At 35.2% G+C, this 16,888-nt stretch overlaps 1 protein-coding gene and 1 long non-coding RNA gene across 2 annotated transcripts in view; both read right to left on the reverse strand.

Moving 5' to 3' along the window:
* LOC130240443 (uncharacterized) overlaps nt 1-16,888 on the reverse strand; it is a 95,959-nt gene that overhangs the window by 61,610 nt on the left and 17,461 nt on the right. The window contains exons 3-5 of the long non-coding RNA XR_008838768.1: nt 15,474-15,526; nt 15,139-15,356; nt 8,587-8,710 (exon numbers count right to left, since the gene is read on the reverse strand). This is a non-coding gene — a long non-coding RNA (uncharacterized LOC130240443). The remainder of the gene's footprint in view (nt 1-8,586; nt 8,711-15,138; nt 15,357-15,473; nt 15,527-16,888) is intronic.
* sox3 (SRY-box transcription factor 3) lies at nt 2,859-4,628 on the reverse strand. The gene has a single exon (XM_056471948.1). It carries the CDS (start codon nt 4,434-4,436, stop codon nt 3,534-3,536), a length of 903 nt encoding a protein of 300 aa, XP_056327923.1. The 5' UTR covers nt 4,437-4,628; the 3' UTR covers nt 2,859-3,533.

Consider the following 16,888-nt stretch of genomic DNA (forward strand, 5'->3'; position numbering starts at 1 on the left):
CGGCGCGAGCTGATCTAATAGGGGCTCGTCAACAACATCTGCCCTGGTTCAGGGAGATTAACTCACCCCCAGTCCGTCCCCGCAGCCCAAATGAGTCTTACTCCAGCGGACAGGCCCGACAGCAATGCCTTGAGCCAGCCTCGCTAATCAATACTGGGAAATTTTGTCTTCAGTACAGCACCACCAGTGCAAGTCCAGTCTGGCATCGTTGAAATACCACACAGCCTGTTCGCTTTATTTTTCAAACACACCCATTTCTTTAACTGACATACTGTGATCTGTGTACATTGGTGAACGGGAATTCTAAAATAAAAAATAATAACATATATAGAGATTAGGAATGAGGAGTTCCCAATGAGAGCTGCCGAGCAGGTTCAGTCAATGAAATTGACTGCTGCCACGTTTATGGTTCCTAAACTGGCACATGCATTCAGATATGACGGTAAGAAAAACAGGAAGGTAGATGGCATGAATAATACCATAATAAATAGTAAAGATAATAATAATAATTTCCCAGAGGTGGAAAGAAAAAGTGAGAAAGCTTTAATGCTGTTTAACTCTACACGGCGGTCCGAATCCAACATGCATGGTTGCAGTGGGGTGCAATTATGTTGGTTTGGAAAAAGGGTTAAACAAACAGCTCCAGTGAGGTCATAAGCAGATGGAAGTAGGGATATGCCTGCACTTGCTGAGTGGGCACAGTGCTCCACATGACTGAACGAGCCAGAGAAATAGAGAGAGAGAGGGGGCCCACTTTGTGCTCGATGGGACCTAATGCATTCACTATCAGTATGCTTCACTCACATGAGTTCACTTGAAAAATTCTTTCTTTTTAAATGCTGATTAGATACATCAAGTTAAGTAACGTGACTGTGCATGTCAAATAAAAATGTCTGATTTATATCACAAATTTAGAATAGCTTCTGGAACAATTTCTCTATCTCGCTCTTTTTTTTAAGAATTAGAAAGTGTGTTTACCTGAAACACTAGAATGACTAAACACCCTGATTTCAGGGAGGTCTGTGTAATCTGTTGGCATCCATAGAGGTGCACAGGGCTAATCCAAGCACAGCAATGAGGCATGGATCAAAACTGTCAGTGAATGTGGGAAAGACAGCAGCCAGTGTATGCACTCAAAGGCTCAGGGGAATAATTGCCCCGGGATGTCGTGCAACTCATTCCCTTCTGTAAAACTGTCAGGTGCAGCAAAGAGTGAATTTCGGTTTTACACTTTTTGAAGTGTGACAACATCATTTAAAAATATCTCTACGCGCCGCTTTTACAAGAAAAGTCTTGCATTCAAAACTGCTATTGAAGAGACTGAAGAATCTGAGCGCCTATAGTATTGGTAAAATCTCTTGCTCCAGGATTTAAATAAAATTGTGAGTAGTTATTTTTTTAAGTATGGAAAGTATTTATAATACAATATGCAAAAAGATTAAAGATTTATTCAAAATGTGAATCAGTTTTTGATTTGGTTTTAAAAATGGTTCTTTGAATAACTTATAATTACTGATCGAGGATGAACAAATGATGATTTAGAAATCATCTAAAATCTGAGCATCTTAATATAAAATAATGAGTTGAAAAATCTACAGAAGTTCTGAACACTTATTCAGTAAATTAATAAATAAATAAATAAAGGTTCTAATTAGAATTAAAATATTTTTTCCTTATTTCTTAGGAAAATGTTTTCATAATGAATCTTTCATAATGTACTTCATAATAGCTACTATCATTTAAAATTATAAACAAAAAATACATATTTTAATCTCCAAAGAACCAGCAAGAACTGCTCTTTATTAGAGTAGAGTTTCAACAAAAGATGTAAAAACAACTAAGGAATTTTACTTTTAAGCTCTTATGTTACACATAGGCTATCATACATATTATATATTGAAAACTCAGTAGTGGAAATATAAACTAAATTACGAGAGACAACCCTTAGTGCCGCCGTTTTATGACCAACAAAAATTGTTAAAACTGTCATTTGACAAACACATCAAAGAAAATATTGTGTGTGTATATATATATATATATATATATATATATATATATATATATATATATATTAAACTCCCCAAATATTATGCACATATTTAACCTCTGTCTGACCCCATAAAATGAAATAGCAAAGGAATGATCCCTGCATTAATCTCTTACTATGATCTTAATTATCTGAAGTTATTGGCTGCTTCATCGTCTGGATTTGACAAATTTAAGGGATTAAAGATATTTATAGTTAACCATAATTACACAGGCAATTTTAAGGAACTGTATGTACCTTGACAGCTCAACAAGTGAAAATGCAGGAGGAAATTATGCAGTTTGAAAAACATGCATGACAGTTCATGTAAATTTGTTGAATTAAAGCGTTAAATATTTTAGGTTTTAAAATATGCTTGGAAATGAGAATTGTCAAATAAATAAAGCTCACAAATCTTTTGAAAAGAGATTGAATTTTCATGATTTGTATATCTAGAATAAATCTGAGTTGGTAATTATAAAAAGTCACCCGCCATTTAGGTCGGCATGCATGAATTAGTTTAAACAGTCGAATGATATTTTATGATATTTTATATTTTATCACACAGAGTGTGTTGAAGGCTACTTAGCATGGCAAATATAGGTTGTGTTATTTGCTGTTTGACTAGAATGTTTAAAAACAATCCGCGCGTGACATCTGCTTAGCGAGCGTGTCTGAATTCGCATTGCCTATTTACTCTTCATTTAACCGATCGCTTCAAATTACCACATTCGGCTTTAAGCGAATTTGACTAGATCTGTGAGCAGTTTCCCGGTAAACACGCAATTTGAACAATCAAACAATAAAAAATAATTCATATCTAGGCATGAACTCTTTTGTAAAACAAATTTATTCATTTAGGAATAGGATGGTCTTAAGTAGAAACGTCAGTTTAAATAAAACTCTCCGTCCCAGATAATGGGTTAACCTGATACTGCCATAACATCACAGAAAAGAATATTCACAAACAAAAGTGGAACATTTCAACAAGACGTACAATGGTTCACAAGCTTTAAAAAAACAACTCACTATAAATAAAACAAACTTTGCGCTTGCGACCAGCACAGTCTTTCATTTCATAAAACCTAGTTCATAAATGAACAACAAAAGGACTACACAGATTTGGACATAATCGACATTCTAAAAATAAGTGTAAACATTTATGAGTGAACATACTCTTCCTCCGTTTCTCTTTTTTGTTTTTGAAATAGAGCCTCTTCACGAAGCCACGTGCCGAGAGACAAACTCTTTGACGGCAAATAAGTCAGAAGTCCAATATTCTTCTACAGACGTTGATTGCTTTACAGCTTATGAATAAAAAGCTCCTCTGCAATACAATTTAATCTGAAGTCCCCGATATGTCGTCATAAAATGCTTTAAAACGGACAACTCATTGAGATTAAAAATAGTTTCTTTTTTTTAAAAACGAAACTGAACTTCGATTCTTTTTTTGCAAATCAAAATGTTCAAGTATCCGAAGTACTTAGTCTTTTTTTCAAGGAGTCTTTCAAATGTGGGTTAGGGGTAGCGTTCCGTTCACGCCAGTCCCTGCGCTTTGATAGTGCGGATGAACGCTGTGTAACCGACTGGTCTGTAGACTGGAGTGGTCGGCGCTGTCTCCACCGGGCGGCAGGTACATGCTTATCATATCCCTCAGGTCTCCCAAACAAGCACGCTGAGAGTGAGAAGTTATGGCCGGAGGAGGGGAGCTGGGCTCCGTCTTGCACACCGAAGCCATGGAGCCCAAACCCATTGCACTGGAAGTTTGCTGCGTGTATGCCGGTGACATACTGCTGTACGTGGACGCAGCGTTCATGTAGGTCTGAGCCGTGGACATCATTGGGTACTGAAGTCCCGCCATGTCGTACCGGTGCATCTGCTGAATCTGGGGGCTGTTCATGCTGGGATGCTGAGGGTAGGCCAGTTGGTCCTGCATGAGGGAGTACGCGCTGTTCGTCCATCCGTTCATGTGCGTGTAGTCCATCCGCTGGCCCACCGACACCGCGTTGTTGACAGCGTTGGCACCGGGCGCCAGAAGTCCTCCTGGCAAGGAATACTTGTCTTTTTTCAGCAGGGTCTTGGTCTTCCTGCGGGGACGGTATTTGTAATCCGGGTGCTCCTTCATGTGCATGGCTCGTAACCGCTTGGCCTCGTCAATGAAGGGTCTCTTCTCGGCGTCAGTCAAAAGTTTCCAGTCAGCACCGAGGCGCTTGCTGATCTCCGAGTTGTGCATTTTAGGATTCTCCTGAGCCATCTTCCTCCGCTGCCCGCGAGACCACACCATGAAAGCATTCATAGGCCGCTTCACCCGGTCCTGGTCGTTGGCACTGTTGTTTTTGCCGCCCGTCACCGAGCCCGTGTTGGACTGCGGAATGGGGCTTTTAATCTCGGTTTCCATCATGTTATACATTCTTGAAAGTGGTGCCAAGCACTCGAAAGAAATCGTTGAAATTTCAAGAGCCTCGCAAAAAAAAAATGAAGTCAGTCAAAAGTTCAGAGAGCTCAAACTCTGGTCAAGTAAAGTCTTTCAAAAGTCTCCACACCAGTCCCGTGTGTCTCGTTCAGCTCTGCCACGGAACTCTGCAAAGTTGTGCGCTAAGCTCAGCTGTTAATAGAGCCTCGGCCATGTGATTTGGATTGACAGCATAACAATGAGCTCAGCGCCGACCAATCAGACAGCACCTCACACTCCTCCATCCCTAGGGCTGCCTGTGCACCAGTGTTTCGGGATGCACTTTAAATTGGGACAAAATACATCAGGGGCATCTTTGCACTTTAACAAAAGTATAGTCACTCTGGAGACGTTGCTTCAAATCGGTCGTTATTCACTACAAAACAGCCATTTCCGGGCAAATAGGCTTATTAAATAAATATTAAGACTTAAAATTTCCCGAAAATTGTAAAAGCTGTTAGAAATCGTTAAAAGATTAAAGCAAAAATGGGTCAAATGCTCGAACTGCGAACTTCACATCAGACAATGCACAATGTTTAATCAAATAATAATTAAAACTATTTTTTTATTTATGCATTTTTATAAAACTAAATGTTAATGTCTGGTTCCTTGTAGCTAAAAAAATAACATTTTGCCTTCCTTTACGTCTAATAAAGGCTTTTTAGAAAAGATAATTTTTTAGACACTGTAATATTCTCCAAAATAGACTGGACATTTAAACTCGTGTGCATAGGCGCATTTTCAATAAACAAATAGCAATAAAGCATTTTACTCAATACAAACTTTTACATAGGCTATAATTACTTTTAAAAATTGTCTCACCTTTGGCATCTCAACTGTTTGCCTTTTACTATTAGTCTATATTCAAGGGCTGAGCTGAAAACTGTAAAATATAATGCATAAAGCAAACATTCAGCAATACTAGTTTTATGTTTTAAAAAGACAGTATGCATTTTGTCAAGTGTACAAAGTGCATAGAATGAAACACAAAGTTAATGCAGCTACGCCCCCCTGTGGGTCGGTCTTGTAATGTTCTGAAGCAAAAAAATAACTCATCTACATAAGACTCCTATGCGACTTCTTGGCACGTATGTTAATTATTTATTTTAAAATTACCAATTATTGTCAATTGCAATAATCCCACGTGTTACGTGATTTACAAATTATCCTAAAGCGTGCTCACTTGAGAAAGATTTTCTGTCTCCCGGGGAGAACTCGCACATCTTTTTGACTCGAAAAGAGTCAGTATTAGCACATCGAGAACATCGCCATTTAACACATTCAACGCCACTGAGACTGAACTATTACAGCTCTGAATATTCACGATGGGCTTTTAACGCCACACACTAACGACCCAACCATTTAGTTTCGCCGTTTGTGAGCAATTTGTAAGACACGTACGCCAACACGTCGCCGTTATTTACTTTCCAAACTGCTCTTAAGTGTTGTTACTCGATGTTGTTATTCAGGTTTACAATTGTAAATCGGGGCATAATTTATTCATCGTAGCCTACAAATTCATGTTATGGAGCAATTTGAACACGCTCGGCTCAACTCTTGTAGTAGGCCTGGAGAAAATAATAAAACATTCTCCAATAAAATTATTTAAAAACTGTATTTGGGGAAGTATTCATATTATTAAGTATTAATGTGATTTATACAGTATAGTATTGATAGCCTATTTTATATTATACTATTAATAATAGACATTTTATCAAGCATTTTGCAATTATTTTGACAAGTCAAATCGCTTTAAAAAGAAAGTTATAATCACATTTTCTCAGCCCAATCGACACCATCTCCATTAAGCTTTTTTAAACTGTGGACTTTTAACAGCTTTTACTGGGAGACAAAACGCGCAAATTTGTCAATTTGAACATCATTATTCACTTTGCATTACTATGAATAGCGATTCACAAGTCGTTATGACAAAAGTTCTTAATTAGAGACTTATTCCACGAAACCGGTGATTTATCCGAGTGGTTTCAGGAACATATCCTCTTGTAATCTGCTTATGGAAATGCAGGAGGACAGCGGGGAAAGGAAAACTCCCAGTTACCCGGAGCTCGGTAATGAGGGCTTCTGTTCTCCAAATTTCCCAATTAACGTGAGCTAAGGCTGTGGACCACCAGGAAAGCCTCCCAAGTGTTCAACATCATTGAGCTTCGAGCCACAAGGCTTCCGAAAATCACTCACGTGTAGGATGGCCGAGCAGAGAATTGCCCATTAATGTGGTAGGTAATAAGCAGACTGTTCAAATGACCCGAATAGACCAAAACTGCTACTGTGCAGCACATTAATACAATAAGCAGGTCATTATGTGTCAATTAACACTCAAAAATAAACGGCAAATGCAAACACCTAAAATTAGGCTACTCAACATTTCATTTGAGAGCACATGGAAAATAGATAAATATCAGATCATTACCTATTTTGTCAGACATCTGAAACCTAAGTTATCAGATTTTATTAGCTGGATGTTTTAACATTTGTCACGGGGAACTACTGAGAGACCAACAATATCCAGACAATAAATCACCACACGACTTCTATTATATAGCACCGTCTTTTTTCCCGAGTCAGTGATTCATTTGTTAATTAGTTCAACCTAAAGAATCAAAGTGGAAGTAAATTATAGGAAAGCGCACGCAGAGCCTCAAAAAGACATTGTTAATAAGGGTATAATCAGGTGTTGCCTGCGCTTAACAAAGTTTAAACAAGTGAACTTCATATATTAGCATATGGCATATAATATTCTAGGGCACGCGTCACAGCCAAATTTAAGGTAAACGAACCAAAAACTTAATATTTGGGATTGTTTTAATGCCATAAAACACTTATGCCTTACGTAGGATAAAAAAAACTTTGCGTTTAAAAAAACAAAGAATAAAAGAGTAGCCTATATAAAAGAATTTTAAAAATCGTACTGACTCATAATATTTATTCTGGTGTAAAAATATAATTTGATTAAAATTAAATTGTATAATTTATAGCAGTTATGTCTTATGAATTGTGAACAACTGTAATGTGTTAAACGAACCTACAGACAAACCGATGGTCTACTAAAATAATTAGTCTAATAAAAATGTCCTTATTTAATTATCACCTCCGATTTTTAAGATCAAACACATGTCCCTAAACCATTAACCATTGCTCTGGGGTCCATTTAAACGTCAAAATCGTGTGAATTAATAACTTTTTGTTTCAACTCACTGGTTTCGAATAAGGCCAGGGCTACCGTGGGTAACAGAATGATTTTTCAATTGCACACACAATAAAGACCGTCTCATTGGGATTTGCATGATTTTTGAACCGAATATGCAAATGAAGATGCAATTTCAGCACGGTCTGTTATTCCTATTGTATTTCGCTGAATGGTTGCGTTCTGACACTGGTAAAATAAAATTCACTGGTCAATTAAAGAAAAGAGGCTAAAGTCTGACCTTCTTTCAGATGTCACGGTTAACTATTGATGGTATCCTGTTTTATATTTAAAGCATATGAGACCGGTCATTAAATTAAGCCAAAAGAGATTACTGTTGCAAAAGCAGATAAAGCTAATATATATTTTATCCTAATTCAAAATTTACATGAATTGTAATCTCCAACATATTTCTTTATAATATTATACATTTCTAAAGTTTTACTTAAATTGATTTAATCGAGTTAATGTGAGGGTTTCAGATTAATAAATAACTTTGCATTTAAAACAAATGATTTAATGCTTAAATATTTAAAGGGCGATTATAATCAAGGTTTTACAGATGTATTACAAGGCTTGCATTTACGCACATTTTCTCTTCAGCAAGTTTGTAAATCCCGTTCAAGCACTATTGCTCTTTCATTGAAGAGGACAATTATCGATCATCGAATGAAAAGGTAATGTCAAAGCCACAAATGCGTCAGGCAAATTTAGACACTTCAATTCATTGCGCAAATTCTATTTCTTAATGAGTAAACCCGAGATTCTCCTGATTTTAAATAATTAAATTTATATACAGTAAATACATATCTAAACGAAATACTGTAAAACGCTTTACCATTGATAATCCATATATCCAATTGACTTTATTTTCTTCACCACTAAAGGCAAGTCAGATTTCTTTACCTGTAGGTAAACAGCTAGACCACACCGTTGAACAATAAATCACGTGTCTTCCATTGATGTCCACAGCCTGTTTAATTGGTTTGTCATGTTATCGTTCAGTCCGAAAAAAGATAGGCACTTTCATCTGAAAAAAGAAAATGCATTCCTATCACACTTAAGCACACATTTATATGTCCTGACAGAATGCATCGACATATCCTATGACACTTAAGAAATAAACAGTAGCAGACATTTGTATAAAACAACTGACAACCACCTCACATTAAACAATAAGTTTATTAATTAGAGTATTTGATTTAGAATTTTTTACAATTATTTTTCTGGTGAAAACTTTTTAAAACATCCATAAGAGAAATGTCATCTGAAAAAACTTCATTACCTATGAACTTGACTACATGAAAAAAACGTACTCTTTAAAAACGGTTCATTAATGGTTCCATCAAGAACCTTTAACATCTATAGATGCTTTCTAGTTCAGAAAGAGCTCTTTATAATAAATAATGGTTCTTGAAAATGATACAATATTCTACACTCTTAAGATTACGAGCATGTTGTGCATCATTCAAACACAGCAATAAAAACAGCAGATGTGGAATAAACCAATTTGGCATTTTGTTTAAAGAACCAGACCCGACTTTTGACTGGATTGACTTCTTATACCATATTTATGCAGCTGCCTCATTCAATTTCCCAATTTGAGAATATATTCACAAATTGTGTGCATGTGCATTGAGACGGAGGAATTTGTCTTGCTGTCTAATCACAGTTAAAAAGTTTGCTATGATCTGCTTGTTCATAGCTATACACTCTCATATTCCATAAACTCCCAAGCAATAAAACAATTTTAACAATTCAGCTTTGCTTTTATTTGTGCAATTACAGGGTAATTTTTTACAATTTCCATTTGAAACACAATACAGCAGTTTATAGGAACCTGGTAAATAACACAAAACTACCAATTCACATTTAATTACAGTGCTCAGCATATATGAGTATACCCCCCACAAATATTTAAATGAATATATTCAATAGGATGCTTTACAATATTATATTTGTGCATATACATTAGTTTAGTCAGTACTGAAGCCAAATCTGGAGCTAATCTAAAAAATATAACTTACAATAATGATTCAAAAATTAGTAGCCCAAGTTTATACAATTTTCAAAAATAGAAAAAAAATCAAGAGAAACATAAAATACATACAATTTTGTTGAAATGTTGTAGGTTGTGATTTTTTGCAATTTTTTTAATGTTCTGTGACTAAAATATTATTTTAATAAATATATCTGTTTAATAAATTTGTTTTATTTAAACGCACCAATATATACTACCCAAATTCACTGAAAAATTGATAAAAATATTCATTTTCAAAATGGGGTGTACTCAATTATGCTGAGCACTGTTTGACTTTCCACACAATAAACAATAATCTGCCTGTAATAAACACAATGCACTAAAGGCTTGTATGCCACATACTTTTCGACTTTTAAATTGCTTTAAAAAATATGCGTTTACAGAAAATACGATAACTACAGTAGCGTTTGTTGCAGCACACGAATAAAGGCATGTTTGAGAAGCTCCTTAGCCAATCAGTCAGTGATAAATAGGATTTGTAATCTAATGCAGCATGAAGCTAATGTGCACACATCATCTGCAGGGATATTAAGACATGCTGCACATGCTCTGAATACACAGTCTCTATTTGCAGCCCAATGACAACATTCTTCTACAATATCTTTAACTTTCAGGAGGAAAATTTTTTTGCGAAACATTAATAAAAGCACATTTAGTACATGATGCGTTAAATGAAAATAGTTTTAACTACATTTATTCTAGGCCAGTGAAAGCTAATTTCAATTAAACCGCTGATTTAATTTAGCAGAAAATGACTATAAATATGATTTTGATTAAATCACTGAGCAAATTCTAATAGCACAAGCAATTGTCTTTGAGTTTGGAGGTGTTATTACCTTTGGCTAAATTAATCGGAAGGGTTTTCTCAATGTGTTAAAGCAGTATCTCAGTCTCTAGCACATCAGAATGTGATTATGTTTATAACATCTCAGGATAAGTGCCTGTCAGACAAACGATTAGAATGGTACACAAGAAAATTATTTTTAAATCAAGAAAGAAATGGGTCTAAAACTATAAACTTTCATTTTCAGGAACCACATACCAATATTGAGCATACTGAGAAAAATACACAGTACATTTTTTTTAACTCCATGTTGTCTTTTGTCAGGCAGATTTGCAGAAATGGATCAAAATTACCATCACTGAAATGCCATCATTGGCTGCGAGGCTAATTACAGACCTCATTATTTCCCATGTATCTTTTGAATCATTTCCATGTACTACAGTTTCTCCAAAACAATGGAAACTTTCTCTTTTTTTGTTTAGCACAGAATGCTGAGTTGTCTGATTCTGCTTTGCACCAAATGTGGCAAGCAGATGGCTTTTGTTTTAAACATAATTAAGATCCTACTAATCTGGTGCCTTTTAAAAACGAAACAGTCGCTTCGTCAGACCTTCATTAGTTAAGATAATATTGTGGAAATGCACAATTAATTTGCAGGGTATATCTTTAATTAATTAAATACACCCAATTTTGTAATATGATTAATGCCAGAAAGTTGCTATCTCCAAATTATTCCAAAATGAATACGTAATGATTATACGGAGGTCCTGGCTGTGGCTAAAAACCTGAAGAACTAATTACGCAGGGTAATTTATTAAATCTCTGGGAAAGAAACAAACAAGTATAAATTGATATATTAATCATGGGCTTCATTACGTTAATCTGCCAGTGATTTGAGGTGAAAATGACGAATCTCTGTTGAACGCTGAGCACTTGATAATGGAGATACTGCCCATAAATTTACTCTACATAAAGGCCTCATTAAAAGAAGCATAATTTAATTAAGAGTTAGCCATCGCCCTCCAAATGCATTAATTACCTTGGGTATGATGAGATGAGTTTTGGGATTACTGATGATTTCATTATGGCCAGTGTTGCTGCTAACTGTGGCAGGGACCTGCTGTTGTTGACAGGATAATGGATTGGGTGCCTGGGGATGAATATCTTCACCTTGGCAAAAAGAGAAACAGAGGGGACACAGAGGACTACTGGACCCCCATGCAGTAGGTGGACACCAGCGTCCATTATATTTATCAACTAGCTGATTTCAATATTAGTATCTGGCCGATGAGCACTGATGAGCTGTGTGAAGCTCAATGTTTTTATTACGTCATATGTCACGCAAATGTCGTCGCATAAAAACGCGTAAAACATGATTTGTGACAGCAACCTGTAACAAATACTAGCACAGGCCCACTGTCGCTACGAAATCAGCATATAAGTAGGCCTAGCCCAACAGCCACATGTAGCCATAGGCCAAAAAAATGCGAGCATTTTGAGAGGTTCAATTCAATACTTCAGTGATGATAGCATTTAAAGCTACTCAACGAAATACAACAATTTCTGAGGTAACTCACGCTTAAACGACGACACGAATGGCGTCTTGATGAGCATCGCAGTGGCGTTGTAAAACTGCCTTCAGGTAGGGAGCAGAGACTTCATAGCGAGTTGTGTACGCAGAATTCAGCGATTTAAAGTATAAGAAAAACGATGCTAGGAATATATTTTTACCAAACGTAGTTTTGGCACAATTTTAAAACGTTTTAATTAACGTTAGCTTAATGTTATTTAATGTTTGTCCTTAAACGCGACTGAAATATTCTCAGATGGCCCATGTCACGTGACTGAGAGTCCCGTCCAGCTCAGCTATGCACAGAGAAGTCGATTTAAATCTTGATTGAAATGCCAATATATCTTAAGATTAGTTATAATACAGGAAAATGTTGTTAGTAAGTCTTTACAACATATAACTAAAAGGGTATTCTTCATGTAGCTTAACCATAAATATTAAGAAAATGTTTCATTAAAAAAAAACATAAATGAAATATATATATAAAATGTCAGTGTCTTCTGCAGATATTTTTGGGGTTTTCTAGGGGATTACTGGATTGATTTGAATAAGCATAATTTAATATAGCTATAAGTGCACCACCCCCAGGAAAATACAAGTATCTCAATGTGATACATCTCATCATCTTTTTAGTAAATGACTCTCTAAAAGAAAATGAGTAAAATATTGTTTTAACCCTTTAACTGCCCCACCAAGAAAAAAAAAATGGATTGCATTTCTTAACTCCTAATGTCACTAGTTAAAACACTCAATACATTTTTTTCAACACATCCCATAATTTCTAAAATATCAACCTTTACCAAATCGTTAATACGTTGGTTTATGGTAAAAGTACCGGAATGAATACATTTACTATGAAAAATCTGAAAATATAAAGCCTAAGACCAATTTATTTAAAAACAATAAAAATAAAACTATAAAACTATATATAGTATTCAAAAAAAAATTTGAATACTAAATCATCTTTATTCTTTGAAGTATGCCATAAAATATTTCAGACACACATTTAACATGTTGTCTTGTTGTTGTTGTTGTTGTTGTTTTTACAACAAAACCAAAATCAAGTGTAGTAGTGCAACAGAATTATGTTTGTTTGATTTTTTTGTAAACCAACAATGCTGTGTAGTGTAAACCATTATTTAAAACAGTCATTCTTCAAACTACTTTAACAGTCAAAATATAGTCAGCCATTTGGTAGAGCAGGCAGTTAAATGGTTAACACTGTTGAATTGAATAGCTCTTAAAAATAATATTTTGTCTTAGTGTGAAGAACATTTTGCACTTTAAATAATTTTTAGTGCAAGGAAAGGGTTCTATGTTAAAAGTTCTTCATGGAACCATTGATGTCCATGAAGAACAGGGAACAAAGTCATGACGGATAGTCATGAAATCGACTCATTTAAAGGTCCTTCAAGAGCAAATGTGCCTTACCCCCTTTTTCTATTTTATCATTTAAACTCTTTTGCCATAATATGGCAGTTTGCCATCCTTCAAACAAACACCCTCTTTCTTCCACTCTGTGGCTTACTGCTGGGGTGAGAAGGGCACAGTAAGCCTGACAGCTCAAAGCCGTGGAAACTGACATGTCAATGCCAGATACAAGCTGTTGCAGTTGCACATTGCAGACATGAACTGCTTCCTCTCAGTGACAGCCTGACAAAGACCTTCGACTACCTTTCAGAGATACACGCATCCTGTAGGAACTGTATGTGGCGCAGACTAAGCAGCATTTTTAATGTCACTGTTTGTCAATTAAACAGATGTTTGGTATAACAAATTGGCCAATAAATGATCTCTAATGATTCAGTAGTACGTCATCAAAATTTTCTAAAAATAATTATACAAGTTTTACAAGTTATAATAAGTTATACATCTGATGTCTCAACGTTGATGACTAAATAATGTAATGTTATGAATGCTCTTAATGAAGTGTTATTATGCAGTTATTAATTCATGATGCAAAACTGCTTTAAGAATCACAACTCATAATGCATTCAAAATATGTATTTCTTTCTGAAGTTAAATAATCCTTAATTTAAAAAAACAATGGGGGAAATGTATACAAAAACATAGTACCTGATTAGAAAACATCTAATAAATTAGAGAGTTATATATTTTAAAAAAATACTATGAGAAATACAAGGATTAATGCCATTGGATTTAATGGAATTTAATCAAATTCCTTTGAACTTATAATTGATGATTGCTAAACAATGCTTTACACCTCGTTCATGTCTAACAACAACATCATTATCGTCATCATCTCCCTGAAAAGTTTTCAAATAAAATACATTTATTTTATTTGTATAAACCAGCACTATAATATGAAAAATGTAAAAAGTAAATAAATAATTAAATCATGCTGCAATGGCTTGTAAGTAGGTACCATTAACCATAACCATTCCTAAAAGTTTGTAAGATGTGGATATTCTAGTTATAATACATATAGTTATAATATATATAGTTAGAATAAGTGGTATAAAAAATAAAAACACTAAACTTCACAGATTATCTATACATTAACTATTTTTTACACTGGAAATATGCATCCAAACACAAAGGTGTAACATTTTTGCATCTCTTAAAATAATATCATATATTTTTTTTTAAATCAAATAATGTTTATTTTCTGGTGTCTTGAAGGATTTATCAAATTTTGTTCCATTACTATAATCTGTGCATTTTTCATTTATATATGTATATATTTTAATTCTTAAATTATCTCTTATGGGTAACATGACTATTTGAACACTCAATACTGATGATTAAATAAGTCAATGAATACTCTTTAAGAACTATTATCATCCAGTGATCAGTTCATGATACAAGAACTGTTGAAATCAACACTGACAACCTACATATTCATTTGACACCAGTAAATCCGATAAATAATGAATATAGTTTTTGTGTTAATAAAAAAAGAAATCCTTCAAACAGATCCAGTCTGTGAAGCTTCTGGACTGCAGTGCAATGCTATCAAAATCCACCCACCCCCACCCTCGAACAAGCCCCCCCTCCAAAAGTGCTCCAGCCCACAGCTGCGGTATCCAGAAAGACACTCACCGGTGCACAGCCGTTGCTCCAAATCCTTCCCTCTGCGTCTTTTAGGTTTTGCTGATGGTTTAGCTGGACAGAGCCGGGTGGGATTGTCAAACCTAGCCGTTCTGAGCCGAGAGAGAAGCGCAGGGGAGAGTCAGTCCTCCGTCCCGCAGAAGAGCCAAGCCGAGCCGAGCTGAGCTGAGCCCTCCCTGCACTGGAGCCATCGCATTCAGCCAAGATTGCTTCATACAAAAGTTGACAATGCCCCAGTGAAAGCCATTGTTGATATTCAACATTTTTTAAATAGCTGAGCAGAATGGACAACATGGCAGACTACAAAACTTGGAGGGGAAACTGACCTGGAGCTCCTGAAAAGCACCACTGAATGTGACAGAGAAACAGCAGAGAGATTCTGAAATAAAACATAACAGAATGGTGCTTTTGAAGCTCAGATGTTCATTGCTCAGATTTACAGCTAGATTGGGCCTTGTTCTCAATTCTGAAAAATCTAATTGCATATATTATATTATATTATATTATATTATATTATATTATATTATATTATATTATATTATATTATATTATATTATATTATATTATATTATAAGGCGACGCAGTGGCGCAGTAGGTAGTGCTGTCGCCTCAAAGCAAGAAGGTTGCGGGTTCGAGCCTCGGCTGGATCAGTTGACGTTTCTGTGTGGAGTTTGCATGTTTTCCCTGCGTTGCATGGGTTTCCTCCGGGTGCTCCAGTTTCCCCCACAGTCCAAAGACATGCGGTACTAATTTGTCTGTAGTGTGTGAGTGTGAATGAGTGAGCATGGATGTTTCCCAGAGATGGGTTGCAGCTGGAAGGGCATTCGCTGTGTAAAACATATGTGGATAAGTTGCCGGTTCATTCCGCTGTGGTGACCCCAGATTAATAAAGGGACTAAGCCAAAAAAAAGAATGAATCAATGAATGTGTGTGAATGCAGGAGTGTATGGGTGTTTCCCAGTGCTGGAAGGGCGTCCGCTGCATAAAACATATGCTGGATAAGTTGCCGGTTCATTCTGCTGTGGCGACCCCTGATTAATAAAGGGACTGAATGAATGAAGGAATGAATGAAATTGGCCGTAGTGTATGTGTGTGAATGAGTGTGTATTGCTATTTCCCAGTACTGGGTTGCAGCTGGAGAGCTAAAGAGCATCCTCTGTAAAACATATGCTGGATTAGTTGGCGATTCATTCCACTGTGGCGACCCCTGATAATTAAAGGGACTAAGCTGAAGGAAAATGAATTATTATATTATTATATTATATTATATTATATTGTATTGTATTGTATTGTATTGTATTATTTTATTTTATTTTATATTATATTATTTTATATTATATTATATTGTATTGTATTTTATTGTATTGTATTATTTTATATTATATTATATTATATTATATTATATTATATTATATTATATTATATTATATTATATTATATTATATTATATTATATTATATTATATTATATTATAGTATTTTTATCTGATTATAGAATTGATCAGATGATTAATCAGTTTTGGTAAAAAAAAATTGTTTGCATTCTTTAAAAGCAAAATTTAAGAAATAATTGATTCGCTTCAGAATGATGAAAAAAACACGAACCATTTGCAGTGGTTGAGTAGCTGACAAGTAATATACGGAAGCACTGCAAACATAAACTGCAATATAAATGATGACCTCTCTGTGCTCATCCATTTCAGCCTTTAATTGTTGTTCTGATTGCCTTGATGGCTCCTGAC

This window comes from Danio aesculapii, chromosome 14, assembly GCF_903798145.1.
Source record: "Danio aesculapii chromosome 14, fDanAes4.1, whole genome shotgun sequence".
Taxonomy (NCBI): domain Eukaryota; kingdom Metazoa; phylum Chordata; class Actinopteri; order Cypriniformes; family Danionidae; genus Danio; species Danio aesculapii.

What these genes read in the sequence shown, in the direction of transcription:
- sox3 (XM_056471948.1), bottom strand. Translation starts at nt 4,436, where the DNA reads ATGTATAACATGATGGAAACCGAGATTAAAAGCCCCATTCCGCAGTCC.